The sequence below is a fragment of the Epinephelus fuscoguttatus genome, linkage group LG23, assembly GCF_011397635.1.
Source record: "Epinephelus fuscoguttatus linkage group LG23, E.fuscoguttatus.final_Chr_v1".
Taxonomy (NCBI): Eukaryota; Metazoa; Chordata; class Actinopteri; order Perciformes; family Serranidae; genus Epinephelus; species Epinephelus fuscoguttatus.
In genome coordinates, this window is record NC_064774.1 from 34,528,218 (window position 1) to 34,546,027 (window position 17,810).

Sequence of the window (17,810 nt, forward strand, 5' to 3'; positions counted from 1 at the left end):
GGATTACCGAAAGGTGAACGCAGTCACAAAACCTGATGCCCTTTCACGTGTCCATTACTGTTGATTATTTTTTGACTGACTCGTTGGTGTAACCCTCTGGTCTGCTATGTTTCTACTGTTCCTCTTAAATGCTTCTTCAGGCGCCGGAGTTGCTGGGGTTCAGGATGAGGCTGGTTGGCTCGCGGGAGACGAATGACGGTCAGTGTGATTCTTGATCTAGCATAAAAGTAGAATATAGTAAAGGAAGGTGGCCAAGGTAATTATTGTATGTATTTAATGTCTTTATGTATAGTGTTCAGTAGGCTAGCAGTTGAGGTGTTCTTACTGGAACCCCTCTTTTGATGGGGGGAGTGTGACGGCCCCTCCCTTTACTCTGGAGGTGTGTGGGTTTGCTGGTTGCTGGTTGGTCTGCTTTGTCTTTCAGAAGGGGCCGACATCAGCTGATGTGCTGCACCTGTGCCCGGTGAAGCGGTTATATTCTGATACCAGCTGGCTCTCTGGCTCTCACTCGATCCACGCCGTACATGAGGGCACCGCGGCGCGGCCGTGCCTTTTCTGTTGCTTTTGTTTTGGCTCGCTCACACACACACACACATGCATCCACACACGCCTACACTACTGATTACTGACACTGATTGTCACGTATTTCTTAAGTTTATGTTAATAAACGCATTGATTAGTTTGAACCTCGTCTTCCCTCCCGTTTTTTGTTGCAGCCTAAGAGCCGGGTTGTAACAACATATATATAATGTATTTATACATACATATTAAATCAATGTCTACTCACTAGCTTTTTTCCAGACCTTTCAAATGCATCTTATGGTCTTTCTCAGTGGACCAAGTTTTCCCAGTTTTCATGGAGATGGCACAGTTGTCACCACGTGACTTTCAATTCTTACCAACATACATGAAGACAATTGAGCCATCTCTATTACAACCAAGGGAATTCTATTTGCAAAAGATAGCCATTAGATGAGATTGAAAGGTCTGAAAAAAAGCTGGTAAGTGGGCATTGAGTTACTTTTACTGGCTTCACGCATTAGCCTTCCCTTGCCTGTTAAAATCATATTGAGCTTGAAGAACAAAAAGCCACTGGTGTCCCTTGAAATAAATCACTATCCTACTGGTTTATGGTTAACTTCTGTAATATCAGACCTACTGTAACTGGTCAAAAATAAGCTGTAAAGTATGCAGTATGTAGTCTACTGCTCCACTGTGTATTGTCTTACCTCGTCTCTGTGGTTCTTGATAGGAAGGCAAAGAATACTCTGGGTTTTGTAACCTGTGATCTGGTCCACCTCAGCATTGAATCTGGGGTCCTGGGGAGGCAAAGCAGAATTCAGTCCCATCTTTAAAGTAATGCAAATTGTGTCCAGTAGGGTCAGACCTACATTTTGATATCTGGTTTTAATAATCATATTGTGTCTGGTCAATGCCTGTATCACCACTTACACTGCAGGCCACTACATACCTGCTGAAATGCTAAATAATTCTAATTAACCGTCTGCTGCCTGTTGACTTGTGAAGCTTGGGATTTTTCCACATGTTGAAGAAACGTGCAGTGAGAGATTTGAGAGTTTTGAGTGTGATGTCTGTCTTGAGCCTTTCCAGAACCAAAATCATATAAGCACAAGGGCCAAAAATAGATTAAAAAGTGTTCTGGTCTGCTAAAGCGTAAACTAGAATCGTCAGCCAGACATGCTAACAGTTGCAGTGATGCAATGATTGAATGATAGCAAACTCTGCTATCAGGGTGTGAATGTTAGCTGGTCTGTCCTGCTCCTCTTTGGATTTAGAATAATGTCCAGCTACCCAAAGCTAACTTACTTGTTCTTAACACAAAAGCCCTCATCCCAAAAGGGATGGAAAGGCCAGGAGCCTGCCTTCATCATGGCAGCTGCCAGTCAGTTTTTTTTATATGCAGAATAGCTAAATTAGGAATAATAATAATAATAATAATATGTGGTTTATGGATACCTTTGGATGCTATAGTGTGGTGGGACTATATATTTTGCTGGATTAAGATCATCAAGACTACTGGCAGTGTGTGAGAGATGAACTGATAGTTGCTAGTTGCTGATAGTCTGTTCTTTTAATAATTAAAAAACACCTCAGGAGGGCCTGCAGACGAACTGTCATATTTCTGATTGTTTTAAACCTTTGTATCAATCTCTCCTTATAAAGCAAGTGACCTGAAAACATGGAGTATTTTAAAATCAACTCATGTAGCTAATGTTAGCTTAATTAGCTAGTTCTCTACATCTGATTAAATCTATCAGCAACAGCTGTCATTTCAGCCAACAAACTGGATGGAATGGAACCAATTTTCCTCTGAAAATTGGTTCAAAAAAAGAATTGTGAAGGGTAAATTTGTCACTAACTATAACCAGCATGTTATCCAAGAACAGGCATAGCAACAGTAAATTCGGGTGGGATTTAAAGAATAGTCAATTGAGGCCCTGTCTATACATATCCAGATGTTTTTATAAACAGATAATTTTCCCCTCCATAAATAAAAAAATAAATCCATCCACACCACCTCATTTTACAAAATATCTCTGTCTACACAAGAACGCTAAAACTACTCAACGCCAGTAGGTGGCCATTGCCAATTATTTGTCAAATACCATAGAAGAAAATTCTGAGCATGTGCAGCAAGCTTATTTACATTTGGCGGTATTAACAAATCAACTTGCAAAACAATGGAAACTGTAGCAGATTATTTATTTATTTATTCATATCTTATATTGTACACATTGTATTTGTTACCATGGTGAAGTCAAAAAAAAGCCCAAGAAAATGTTGATTGGGAGTTTTGTTACAAAAAACATGTGGACATATTGGTGGCATTTCAGGAGCAGTACCCTGATAAGGGAGACTCAGAAAAGGTAGGAAAAGAATTTCCACATTCAAAAAAACATGGTGAACAGAGCAATACTGTCAACTAAGCTCAAGACCATCTGGGCAAAGTACTGTGGGGCAGTCAACACTGGATGCCAAAGTGGACATGGCAGAGTGGTGACAATGTACTTCAAGCTCTGCAAGCAGGTTTGGGATGGCTTGCCTCTGACAAGATTGATATCTGCTGGCACTGAGTCCTCCCCTGCCAGTCCGGATCCAGCTTCAGATTCGGAGGTCTGTCTACCAACAGTACCAGTGTCAAGTGATTGTTTTGGTAAAAGGCAGCCTTGTAACAACTCTGGTAAAAAAAGATAGACACACAGGAGGCAGAGCAGGATTAAAAAGAGCTTGGTCTTTACTTCAGACTAAAAACGTAAAGCACTAACAATGAGTTTTAAAAAAAAAAACACTCACAAAACAGACGGGGAGAAGGCAAACTCCTTAAATGCAGAAAAGTTTCAAAAGTCCAGAGAGGTTGGAAGAGGGGACCAGTGGACTACTTCTTACAGTTTGACTCATGGCTCTGGGAAGATGTAACTGCACAGCCACAGTATTAATGATTTTGGAGAATGGGAAGGGTCCAAAAAACCTGGTTGCCAGCTTACGACTTTCCACACCGAGAGGCCCGAATAAGACCTGCCCAAGCCCTTTTCCAGGTAAGGTGACAATGACGAACAAAGGCCTGAGCAGATGGTACAGCAACCTCACCCTCTTGGTCCGGAAACAGTGGTGGTTGACACCCATAAACACAATGAAAGGGAGACAGACCAGTGGCAGAAATGGGAAGTGAGTTGTTTGCATATTCAATCAATACCAATTGTTGACTCCACAGAGATGGATTCCGGGAGACTAGACATCTTAGACCCGTCTCCAGTTCCAGATTGTAATGTTTTGTCTGACTGTTGGACTGGGAATGAAAGTGCAGAGGAGAGGCTGGCTGTGGCACCAATCAGTTGGCAGAAATCCTTCCAGAAACAGGACACAAAATGATGCCAACTATCTGAAATGACATCCTGTGGCAGACCATGCCAAAAGAGACAGACAAAAAAATATGAGACAACATGGCTTCGGCTTCGCCTTGGCAGAGGGGAGTTTGGCCAAAGGAACAAAGTGTGCCATCTTGGAGAAGCGATCTATTATGGTGAGTATAACAGCGTTACCTTCAGGGTGGTCAAACCAGTGTTTGTCACTAGTTTGACAGGACACACATATCTATGGACTTTGTGCCCATAGATATGTGGGACCAGATCGGGGAGATCGATGGTACAGTCATATGGTCTGTGAGGCGGCAAAGAAGTAGCACGGGCCTTCTTGAAAGTCTCCTTCAAATCCATGTAAGCAGAGGGGGCACCAGACAGATCAGGGAACTCTGAGGAGGAGTCAACAGGCTTGGGGAGATCAGTGGGAGGAGCAGACAGGAGACAAGATGAGTGATACCGGTTATTCCAGCCCAGGATAGTGCCAGTAGATCAGTCTAAATGCAGGTTGTGCTTAGTTAGCCATGGATAACCATGAATGAGAGGAAGTTCAGGAGAGTCAATAATGTAGAAAGAAATAGTCTCAGAATGGTTACCTAACATGAGGAGAATGAGGTCTGGAGTCCGGAGAGACACATGACATAGGAGACAACCATCTAAGTAAGGCGTGGGCCACTAGAGAAGAAGGGAGAGACTCAAGTTGCAGCTGGAGCTGGCGAGCGAGGCTTTAATCCATGAAGCTTTCATCGGCTCTGGAGTCCACGAAAGCAGCCAATTCCAAAGAAACTGAAGAAGAGGCAATATTGGCCTGGGTGAGTGCACGGGAGGGTCTTGTAGAAGTAGCTCTGCTCACCAGTAACCCTCCATTCACTGATGAACATGGCATTTTACCGGACATGCTGCCAGGAAATGTCCTTGGAGACCGCAGTAGATGCATCTTCCCTCCCTAAGGTGGTGCTGTCACTCCTCAGGGGACAGACGAGCGTGGCCCACCTGTACAGGTTCCTCCTTTACCCCAGAAGATGCAACAATTTCCTTGCTGGAGCTCCCAACAGAACTGAAATGATGTTTGGTTGGAGACCAGGAATTAGACTGCCCCAAGTGGGCTGGAGTTCTCCTCTCAGCATGATTCTTCTCTTTCTTTCTTTCTTTCTTTCTTTCTTTCTTTCTTTCTATCTTTCAAAAAGGTGATTATCAATTCTGATAGCAAGTGTAACCAGTGCATTAAAGTCTGTGGGTAAGTCTAATGGAGCAAGGTGATCTTTAATATTGTCAGAAAGACTGTGCAGGAATGTAAGAGACAGGGACTTACTGTTCCATTCACTGTCAGTAGCCAGAGTCCAAAAACGAATGGCATGGTCTGCCACACGGCTGTCTCCCCGTTTAAGAGACAAGAAACCCCAGGCTGCCTCACGGCCAGGAGACTTTCTGTCCTTCTCAGCTGTAGCCCACTCCCGTGCCCTTCCAGTGAGGTTGGTGATCATAAAGGCAACACAGGAATGTTCAGTGAGAAATGATGACAGCTGGAGGCCAAAAGTCAGGGAGCAGAAAGTCAGAAAGGAGCGGCAGGTCTCAGGATCCCCATCATACCTTTCAATGGGTGGTGCATGTGGTTCATGGCAAAGGGCAGGCTGGAGATCAGGCATTGCTGCAGGGGCAAGAGGGGTTAAGGCAGCCAATGCCAGAACTTGGCTGTTGAGGAGCGCCAAAAACTGCTGAGTCTGGGCTGTGAGTGCATGCAGCTGCTCCTTCATGGTATTCTGGAAGGCATCTTGAAGCTCTCGGACACCTCGGACTAACTTGTTCAATGCCTGTTCATGGTCTTGCAGCCACTGCTCTTGAGAATGAAGTGCAACACGGAGAGCATCAATCTCTGCTGAGTCTGACATGGCCAGATTGTACTGTAACAACTCTGGTGAAAACTCAGACCCACACGCAAAGACACACAGGAAGCAGAATGGGGTTCAAAAAAAGCTTGGTCTTTACTTAAAACCAAAAACGTAAAACACCAACAATGAGTTTTTAAAAAATAAACCTCACAAAACAGACAGAGTAGGCAAAATCCTTACAGAATAAAACACAGTAATAGCTAGACAGCAATGACACAAGAGAACAAAGACAATCTGGCAGAGACATGAGGATCTGGATGGTATGTATACACAGGGACGGCTAAGAGGGGGCAGGTGAGTAAGAGGCAGCAGGTGTGGTTGATGACAGGCAGGAAAACACAGGAAACTGCAATTACACAAGAGGTCAGTACTTTAAAATAAAACAGGAAAAAATAAAACAAAATCCAGAATGTTACAAGCCTAATTGGACCAAGGTGGACTGTTATGGCTTGACAGACCTGTCTCACAATGTTTGAGACAGTCTTCAAGCCAAGGCATTAGCTGTCTTCCACAGTCTCCCCTTGTCGCTAAAGTAGTAAGAAGATCTCATTACCGTTGATTTTCCTTCAATGTAAAGATAGAGGACCTCACTCAAAGATACAAGTTTTGTTCTGGACACGCAAAAGTTTTATTTCCACTCCTCACTGACGAAAATCTTCTTCTCAAAATTGTCCCACCATCTGCTGGTTTGGCTGGGCCTGATCAAAAAATCGTTGTTTCTGGCAGACTTTAAACTGCTGACATTGTGGTGGATCAAATTACAATGTGCGAAGCAAATCTGTGTATCATTTGTTCATTCGTTTTTCAAAATAAAAACAAATATGAAAAAACTAAATAATGACTTGTTTTTTCAATATTTGTTTCCAGAACCAAAATGAAAAAATGGATAACGACTCGTTTTCCGGTTTTCTGTGTAAATGGAAAATGGAAAAAACGGATAACGGGCTGGGATTCGGGCCTTTCATACACTTTCAATATTTTCATCTCTCACACATTGTGTGACCCGGAAGCCAAGTTTTTTTTTTTTTTTAATTCATTCATTCATTCATCTTCTAACCGCTTCATCCTCTTGAGGGTCGCGGGGGGGCTGGAGCCTATCCCAGCTACATCGGGCGAGAGGCAGGGTACACCCTGGACAGGTCGCCAGACTATCGCAGGGCTGACACATAGAGACAAACAACCATTCACACTCACATTCACACCTACGGACAATTTAGAGTCACCAATTAACCTAGTCCCCAATCTGCATGTCTTTGGACTGTGGGAGGAAGCCGGAGTGCCCGGAGAGAACCCACGCTGACACGGGGAGAACATGCAAACTCCGCACAGAAGGGCTCCCACGCCCGGGATCGAACCGGCAACCCTCTTGCTGTGAGGCGAAAGTGCTAACCACCACACCACCGTGCCGCTAATTATTATCATTATTATTATTATTATTATTATTATTATTACTATTACTATTGAAGAAATATACAAAGATATCGCACAAAATATTGGGACAAAAACGTTACATCAGTGAATAAAGGCAAAAAATAAAGAAAGGAGGCTTGAGGTACTTGTATAGGAACTTATATGAGATCTGCAGAGGGGGGTGTCGGTAGCATTGTGGATAGTGCTGGCGCCCCGTGTATAGAGGCGATGCCTCGCTGCAGCGGCCGCAGGTTCAACCCCGGCTTGCAACCCTTTGCTGCATGTCAACTGCTTGTGGCCTAGTTATGACTTTATCCCTATCTTTATTCAAGAGAGTGGTATATCAGTTTGAGAGCATTATTTATTGATTTCACGTTCAGATTTTGTAATATTGTCCCTCAAACCCTGCCCTCGTACTCAAATAGCCTCTGCTTGCGCTTAGATCTACTCTGTTTCTGCTCAAACTGTGTGCTCACACTCAGATACCATGTTACTCGCGCTCAAATTATCATGCTGCTCACACAGATTTCTTGCTCGAGCTTCGGCTTTTCTCCTCGCAGATATGTGTATGTGTATATATGTATGTGTATGTGTGTCTAAAACCATGGGGGATGAACACTAGACTGATTTCAGAATAAAACTCACACAAAACAGGTCTAATATTCTCGTGTTTAGAAGTAGGCCTATACCTATTGATATTTCAGTAAGATGCCTTTTCTGATCTGCTGTTGATGTTGATATTGTTTGCTTTTGCAGTAAGTGGACTAAAACCTAGGCCTAGACTCTGTATTAGGACTGCAGAATTAATTGAATATTAATCATGATCACGATTTTGGATACTTACAATAGAATGAACATGATCAACTGGGATATTGACATTTAAAATATGTGCTCCGCCTCCACTAATAGAAAGCTCTGCTGCAAATCAAATCAAGAGCTACTTAAACTAACAGCCAGCAGTGGCGGTTCTAGGCCAGTTTCAATGGGGGGGCCAAGCTAGGGCCAGTCCTTTTGATACAGGGGCACATACAAGTATGGTCAAATATCTAAGTCTGAACAATATATGTGTGCAGGGGGGTCTGGGGGCATGCTCCCCCGAGAGAAAATTTTGTATTTGATTTAAAGGCATCAATCTGGTGAATTCTGAGAGCCAAGTTATGATGGCAGAATATGCCTAGATTTCAACATCTTTGTGCTTTTTATTTGTGCAAAATGTTCTATTTTTACTGATAAAAACACTAGTGGTATGTTATGGGATTACACTTAAAATACGGCTAAGGATTAGTGGTTAAACATTTCAGTAATCAAAAGAAAAATGACTGATGTACTGATCTGCCTCTGGAAGGCTATTTTAATATTTAAAATCATGTGCAGACAAAATATTCTTTTAAAACTCTCACACTCACAAGTACAGTTACAGATACGCAAAACAATACAAAATGCGCAAAACGAAAGGAAAACAAAAGGTGAGATTCAAATAAATTACACACAAACAGGCACAAATTACTGCTTTCCTCCCTCCCCCTCAATTTGCAGGTACAGCACCCTAAATCAGAGCATTTCAAAAGCCCTCTGGTAATTGAATGCCTCTGGGACAGGCTCATTTATGGCAACCCACTGGATACGTTCCCCCTCCGACTCCTCGGCGGGGGGGCCACAGGGCCCGAGCCGGACTCGGAGTTACGGGGGCACTGGCCGATGCTGGCCCCCGCCTAAAACCGCCATTGACAGCCAGACTCCTCTTTTGAAAAGCCATGAAACTTTGCTTAGTGTTGCAGAGTGTAGAAGTGCAGAAGGGCAAAATGAAAATTAGACTTGCACCGATTACAATTTTTTGGGGGAAAAGTAAGAAAGCATATAGTAATTTCTCGAATAGATAAAGAAGTGAAAATATCTCCTGTGGAAAATTCACACAGGTCTTCACATCTACAAAGTGCAGTGTTACGGACTTTCTTATTCTAACAACTAGAAAAAAGGTGCACATTCTTCAGCACGTGGACACGTGCATCTTCAGCACGTAGACACGCGCCTCATTTGTTTTGAGAGGCACAGTGCAGCAGTGAGAGCTCCGCAGTTAAATTTAACACGGACAACTAATAACTTTCTCCTTCTCTCTTTTGATGTGTGTGCGTGAATGATTAAGGTGAGAAGTTGCCCATGTTTCACTTCCTCACATTGCCCAAGCCGTAAGATGCACATGTACATGTGTGCGAGCGGTTGATGTTAGATGATGTCAATCATGCGCCGTGGCGGGAATTTGACTGGCATTTTAAATTGGCATATTTTAGACTGACTTGCCAGTCGCAGGTCATGGCCGATCACGTGAAAATCGGCCCAATTCCGAGCACTGCCGATTAATCAGTGCAAGTTTAATGAAAATCATCCATCCATTAACCATCATCATTAGTTGTTTGGAAGTAGTTTGAAATCAGAGAGGAACAAATCATGTCCAAAGAGTGAATGAGAATGAGACTGGTCTCTGCACTGCAAAGCAACATCTTTCCAGACTCATATGTAGCAAAGGCAATAGACAATGCTTCAAATATGGATGTTGCTGCAAGAAGCTACATATTCTAAAACATGGATGCTTCACACACATCTTTAACACAGAGGATCCATAAAATAAGCACAGTTTCAAGGTGGATCTTTTTGGATATAAAATGTCTTCACTTTATAATTTTATCCTATTAGACATTTGTGAAATTTTGTCATAATAAGAGTTTGAATTCTTAAGTTATGGCCAAAAGTATGTTTTGTGAGGTCATACTGACATTGGCCCTTGACCACCAAATTCTAATCAGTTGATCCTTGAGTCCAAATGGACAGTTATGCAAAATTGAGGAAATTCTGTATTGCACTCATGAGAATAAGATGGGCACAAGGTCCTGGTGACCTTGACCTTTGACCACCAAAATATGTTCAGTCCTTGTTCATCCTTAAGTCAATGTTGACATTTATGCTGAATTTTAGAAAATTCCCTCAAGGTCTTCTTGAGATATAGTTCAGGAGAATGAGACAAACCAGGTCACAGTGACCTTAACCTCTGACCTATGCCCAACAAAATCTAATCAATTCATTCTTGAAGAACAATGAATAATCTTGATAAACTACAATTGCCGCCCCACAGTTGTATGCCTCTGTATGTTCCTCTTACAGTTTACATCTGTGTCTGTGAAAACATGGATGCTTCACACACATCTTCCCCCAGATGGCACAGATCTATGCAATCAGCACAGTTTCAAGGTGGATACCCAAGATTAGTGTCACCAATTCAGTATCTGACCAAGTGACTCCCCTTTTCCTTTCTGAGTTAGCATGTTGAGTAATGGCCAGAAAAGTGTTTTATGCAAAATATTTTCATGTAACAGAGATGTTGACCTTTGACCTTTTGGATATAAAATGTCAGCACTTCATAATTATATCCTGTTAGATATTTGTGTGAAAGTTTGTCATAATCAGCACAAGAATCCTTGAGTTATGGCCAAAAATGTGTTTTGTGAGTTCACACTGACCTTGACCTTTGATCTTTGACCACCAAATTCTAATCAGTTTATTCCTCAGTCCAAGTGGACATTTGTCAAATTTGAAGTAATTTCCTTGAGGTGCTCTTGAAATATTGTGCTCACAAGAATGAGACAGACAAGGTCAAAGTGACCTCGACCTTTGACGTATGACCACCAAATTCTAATCAGGTAATCACTGACTCAAAGTAGATGTTTGTGCCAAATTTGAAGAAATTCCCTGAAGATGTTTTTCAGATATCTTGTTCCCGAGAATGAGATGGATGCAGGGTCACAGTGACCTTGACCAGACAGAGATAGACTCTTTTCAAGTCAAGTCAGTTTGTTGGCTGAAATGACCGCTGTCATCTTAAGACACCCCCATGCACACCACTTCCACATGCATGCAGAGAAATCCAAAGCTTATTTGATATAAAAGTACCTCTTACACAAGCCACAACAGCCTTTCACTACAGCAAACTTCACTCCAGAGCAAGAACACCATCTGCCCACAAAGTACACAACTATCTTTTAAAATCCAAGAAATATGTGGCAGGGGCACATGAAATCAAAACGAAACTCATTGAATGATAGAGATAAGTCCTGTAGAGTTTTTCCCTCATATATTGCATTTTGGATACAGCACAGTGCAGGCATCGATAAGTACATCACCACCCCAGCCTGTAAATTGGTTTGGCCCAGGCTTTTGCCTGTCGAGTCCACAGAGGGCTGAACTAATACAAACAAGCAAAGGGGGGTCTGTTTGTTATCGTATGTAATCCTGAGCAGACTAATGAGAAGATAAATATCCAATCAGGCTAGGGAGTCCCTCGGATGACGCAGATGAACTTCCTGGAAGCAGTATCAGGTTCTACAGCAACACACACACACCCTTGCACTAATACAGCCTGCAGCACACACTCAAATAATCTACAGTATTATTGTACATGTACTAAGTTGGTTAGTGCTCAGCGTGATACACACACACTTCCTGTACACATACTAATACTGGATTACACAAAAACACATTTTTTGTACACCCACAGAGACACACACACACATTTCATTATGCATATTCATATGTGCTTACAGGTTTTGATTGCACATGTTCATGCACAAAGACACACACTCTCAAAACCACACTTGAACCCTCAAGGGCATTAGATGAGAGGGTGCGCACACACACACACACACACACACACACACACACACACACAGCAAACTAATTGGATGCAGGTGGACCGTCCCATCAGCCGCTCTTGTTCTTCATTTGTCATTTCTCACGCATCTCTTTCTCCCTCTCCCACTCATCATCATCATCATCATCATTGTCTTGTGGTTGGCAGGCAACCAGATGACAGTACTATCAAAGGAGAAGGTGCACAGCAGGAAATCTCTCTCTCTCTCTCTCTCTCTCTCTCTCTCTCTCTCTCTCTCTCTCTCTATCTTTCTGCCTGTCTCTCTCTTTCTCCTTCTCTCTCTCTCTCTCTCTCTCTCTCTCTCTCTTTCTCTCTCTCTCAAGTTGAAGTTCAAGCTGCTTTACTGGCATGACTGCATTCAAAACAATGTTGCCAAAGCATATTAACACAATATAACACAAATATAACGAGCATAAACAATAACAATACATTTATAATAATCGCAATTAAAAAAAACAAAACATGGAGAGCATGAGTTGCTATGGCAGGGTAAAAGTCATAAAGAAATGAATTTATACAACAGATTAATTATCAATATATAAACAATTATCAATCATCATGTGTGATGTGAAGTTGATGGCAGGTTGTTACATATTTTGCCGCCAGTACACAACATTCCTCCCTCTCTCCCAGTAGGACCGGAAGTTTCTCTAAGTTATTCCAGTGCAAGAAATCTGGGAATATCTTTATTATTTTTTGCAAAATACTCTTCTCTAATGCATTTATATTTGTCACATTGAGTTAAGAAGCGCAGTTCAGTCTCTACTGTTCCCTGGTCACAGTGAGAACATCCTCTCCTCTCTGGGCAGCCAGCTCTGTTTGCGTCGGCCGACTTCTACTGCTAGGTTGTGCTCACTCAGTCTGTACTTAGTCATCATTTTCCTCATATTCCTATCAGGCACTGTGCTCAGGTAGGTTGCCACAGAGTACTGTCTGTTGAGGGCTTTATATGTTTCCATTTTGCTCTGGGATTTTATTAGTTCTGTCCAATATTCTCTGTATTTTTCTTTTTCTTTTGTCATAATTTGGTTGGGTCTAATTTTCGGGGGGCATGTGTCCTGAAGCTGAGGTGGTTGTGATGTAGTGACCTGAGTGGTTGAAGGTTCGGTCAGACTCTGGACAAGCAGGTAGAGGGGACTCCTTTGTGGGTTCAGCTCCTGGCAGCATAGGGCTTTATAGGAAAATGAGAGTGGGTAACTTGTTTTAATGTGGTTCCAGAAATTTAAGGCTCATTTTTTGATATTTAACAGTAGAGGATATTGGCCTAATTCACCTCTGCATGCAGAGTTTGGAGCTCTTCTCTGCACCTGGAAGAGACTTCTGCATGCAGTACTCTTTGTTTGTTCAATGAGGTTGTTTCCAATTTTGAAACTGTTATTGTTTCTCTGTAATCTGCATCTTTTCTGAAAAATAAGCACCTTGGTTTTGGGTTGGTTAACTGTCAGGGCCCAGGTTTGACAGTATTTTTTCCAGTTCTGATAAGTGTTGCTGTAGCCCCTCTTTTGTTGGAGACAACAGGACCAGGTCATCAGCATAGAGGGGACGCTTTATTATGGTCTCTTGTAATTTCAGGCCAGGTGCAGGAGAATTTTCTATTTGTTTTGCCACTGCATTGATATATATGTTAAATAGGGTGGGGCTGAGGTTACAGCCCTGCCTTACTCCATGTCTCTGGAAGAAAGATTCTGTTTTCTTGGTTCCAATCTTAATTGAGCATTTTCCATCCTAGTATACATTGATTTTACTTTTCCTCCAATACCACTCTCAATTAATTTAAAGAAAAGGCCTTTGTGCCAGATTGAGTCAAAGGCTTTTTGAAAATCCACGAAACAAGCATATATTTTCTCATTATTTTTGTGCACGTAAGTATCAATTAAAGTGTGCAGTTTGAAAATATGGTCTGTGGTTCTGAATTTAGGGAGGAATCCAATTTGGCTTTTGCTTAATAGCTGATGTTCTGTAATGAAGTCTCTCTCTCTATCCCCCCCCCCCCCCACACACACACACACACACACACAAAAGGTGAGACACTGTTCTGTGTTCCCTGACGAATAAAGACAGTGTCATAATCAGTCTTAAAGGCACTGTATGTGAGAATGTGGCCAAAACGGTTTCTGCACTCAAATTCAAAATACTGCCGCGAGTTGTGTCCGTCCCCCATCCCCTACAGATTCGAGGTTGCTGCTCTGTGTTGAATTGCTGCGCTGTGCTCCGGCGTCCGGCAAAAATAGAAGTCCTGTGTATCTGTTGCGGAGGGCTCCGGAGTGCCGCAACTGAGACAGAGCCGGAACGCAGCACAGCCACAGCCGGTGGAAACACACATTGACTAGAACTGAATCCTATCGGCTCTGCTGCCGTGCCGGAGCGCAGACGCAACCAATACGCATCTGGTGAAAATTGGGGGTGATCTGTTTGCCCACGGGTGGCTGCCGTGGCAGGGCCACATCACCGCGTCCTTGATCTTCGGTTTTCCAGCGGACTGTTTGAGCAAGTCCGGCTTCTCTGCTGCTAATGCTGCTGCCGGGATACAGCGGAGGAGGCTATGTACCAGGACACTGCTAATGCTGTTTGCCGTGCTGCTAACGTTTGTTTCTCAAAAAAATCAGTCGGGTCGATGACCCACCTGCACATGGGCTACAATGTATGATCGAAAATGAATAACAGTTGAAAGTATTCAAAATGTCCATCCCCGTCTAGCTATGATGCTAGTTAGCCAACTTTGGCTAAAGCTTACCTGTCAAGGGGAGGAGTAGCCACTTCAACATCCGATTTCAAATTCTTCTCCGCTTTCAACTGTCTCCACCGTTCAAAAGCATCTCCTATATAGACCCTCACTTTGCCTCGAGTTTTGTCTTGGCGTTTTTGGGAATCATAACGTGTTTAGTCACACCATCAGCCATTGTAGCTCAGTCGTAACTGTAACTGATGCTGAGACTCTACTGACTGCGTGACTGGTAGACGGCGGTGGGTGGCGCAACAGGCCAAAACACAAATTCAAAACATAAACATGATTTGCAGGCCGTAAAAAAAAGATTTAAATGCGAATATTCTGGCTGTACTATTGTTGTCGGTGAGATCAGTATGTTATATTAACATTAATCCTTAATCTCTATATTAGGAGGATTTTAAAACTACTTGCTTCAGATTTCTTACATATAGCTCCTTTAAAGCTTGTTGTAAGATATTTTCATGGCAGTGAGGCAAAATCTTTAATCAGCTTGGATTCAAATGCAGGGTTCATTTTTATAACCTGTGGCACATATGAGCACATGGATCAGGAGTAGGAACACATTGAATCATTGGTCACATATCGGTATCGGCCGATACTCACCTCGTAAACTGTCATTGAAAATGGCAAGTAGCAGCGGGTGTGTGGTCCTACCGGGGACGGTAGAAAACAGGTTTGGGATGAACAGAGACCTTACCATTCGGGATGAAAGGATGCAGTAAACAAATTTGTGGTGAAATCAGCAGCTGGTGGCTGCAAGTTACAGCTCATGGAGGTTTCACTGAGTTACATTATGATGCATTCAAGCTTAATTCAGTAAACCTAAGTATAAGGCAAAGGTAAATTAGGATGTTCTCATGATGTGTTCAGTGTAAAACGTCAATAAATACATTTGTTTGAAGTTGTCTGAAATTTGTTGATGTTTTAATAGCAATATAAAATAGATACTAGAGAGCCAATTATAATGTATTTTATATAGTGAAAAGGCTTTGGAAGCAGTCATTTTTGTTAAAAAGATATTTTTTATGTAAAAGGCTATATTTTGTGTTGTTTCATTAATGTGTATGGCGTGTATGATGTAATGAAGGACGTAATGACTTTAAAGAAGTTTAGTTATTTTTTTATAGTTTATTTAAATGTTTCTCTGGCACAAAACAAAATAATATAAAAACATCAGCTATCAGCCAAATTGTTATTCTGAATATCTGTATTGGTATCAGCTAAAGTGAAATTGTGATTTTAAATATCTGTATAGGTACTGGCTACTGGCCAAATTGTTATTATAAATATCTGTATCCACTATTGGCCAAATTGTTTTGATTAAAATCTGTATCGGTATCAGCCATTAGCCAAATTGTCATTTTAAACATCTATATCGGCTATCAGCATTACTCCATTTACCTGCGTATACCCCCCACTTCACCACTGACTAGCGATAATCGCTGAATGAGTGATACTGCCAATGCTAGCTGGCTCCCACCAGGCCTGGGTGGTCCATAATGCAATAAACTGAAGAGTAGCAAAATTAACCAACAGACCATCATGTGTAACTGCTTAAAAATATTCTTGGCGGGGGCGTCGGTGGCTTAGTGGTAGAGCAGGCGCCCCATGTACAAGGCTGTTGCCGCAGCGGCCCAGGTTCAACTCCAGCCTGCGGCCCTTTGCTGCATGTCACTCCCTCTCTCTCACCCTTTCACACCTGTCTGTCCTATCGATTAAAGGCTTAAAAATGCCCCAAAAAAATCTTTAAAAAAAACACACACACATATATATATATATATTCTATTCTTGGTGGTTAAGTAATGGAGTATTTTGCATTTTGCCCTCTCAATTTTGAAGACTTGCAGATTTAGTAGATTGGGTAATTATTTATGATTCTACCATTATTATTTGTGGTTCTACCATAAGTAAGTGAGATGGCTACTTAGGTAAATGTTTTATTCTGATGTTTTTATCATTTAGTTGTGTTTATTGTTGGTATTTCCTACTTTGTTGTGCTGTAGCCAACATACAAAGTTAATACTGTTGAAAGTCCAGTTAATGGCATGGATCATGGATTAAAGACTGGAAGGGGGGTTTAGCTATCCTGGCTCTGTCAAGGGTAAAGAAACACACCTACAAACACCTCTAAACCACAAATATGCCTCAAATATACATAAACAAAAAAACATGAAAATGCCAATTTATGTTTTTAGGGGAACTAATGTGCTAGAAAGTCTGTGACAGAGGAATATAAACCATATTATCCAATGACAGATTTCGAACCAGGTTTGTTTGATCATTGATTGAACATGGAAAGTGATATTGTGTGAAACCTGATCACACATAAGGTCACTACACTGAAACAGTCAGGGGTAAAATACGTGTGTGTGTGTGTGTGTGTGTGTGTGTGTGTGTGTGTGTGTGTGTGTGTGTGACTAGGGCTGCAAGATATATCATTTGAACATTGCCATGCGATGTTTTCTCTTTTTTAAAACATGTAAACTTTTGTTTTGCTTCAGAAAAGCAGCTTTGAAGAGAGCTCTTTGCTCCGCTCACCTCTCACAGCACTCAGCAGCCCCTCCCCCTCTCATGCACATGCTGCAGTCACACACTGAAAATTAGCGACATGCAAGAGGGAGACACGTTAAAGGAGGATTTATGCCTGGTACACACTACACGACTTTTCTGCCCATTCTGAAAGTCACTATGTCACATTACACATGGAGTCATAAAATCGTGCTGTGACTTGGCCGACAGACATGGCACACTACACGATAATACACACCAATCATCCCCGGCCGTCTTTCATGACGTGTGTGATGTCATTGGGTTATTCTTGTCCTATTTTTAATACTTTTACTATTATTTCAGTCACTGTGTCTGTTCATGTGCCAGCGGAAATGTTGTTGTAGTAAATTAAAAAGCACCATCAGATGGCAGGAGCTACATTTGAAGTACCGTATGCAAACATACAAGTCACCGAATCCTCCACAAGAAGTTCCTACAAATGTTTCACGATAAAAGCCAATTTAGAAAATGGAGGGATTCTCTCAGCCAAGGTTACAAGGGGCTTTTAATTTGAAACAAATTCAGGAAGTGTTGAGTTTGAAATGACGGCGTGATGCAACCTTATCAAGGCAACAGGAGCGGATAAAAAGTAAAAATATAAAGATACAGAGGGATTAATAAATAATAATGTAGTCTGTTTCAAATGAAGCTGGTAG

General features: G+C 42.0%; 1 protein-coding gene across 8 annotated transcripts in view; it reads right to left on the reverse strand.

The window, feature by feature from the left end:
• pde5ab (phosphodiesterase 5A, cGMP-specific, b) overlaps nt 1-17,810 on the reverse strand; it is a 287,017-nt gene that overhangs the window by 160,055 nt on the left and 109,152 nt on the right. For all 8 annotated transcript variants that reach the window (XM_049568813.1, XM_049568815.1, XM_049568812.1 and 5 more), the window contains one exon: nt 1,230-1,319. In XM_049568813.1, coding sequence (XP_049424770.1) covers nt 1,230-1,319 — 90 coding nt within the window. The remainder of the gene's footprint in view (nt 1-1,229; nt 1,320-17,810) is intronic.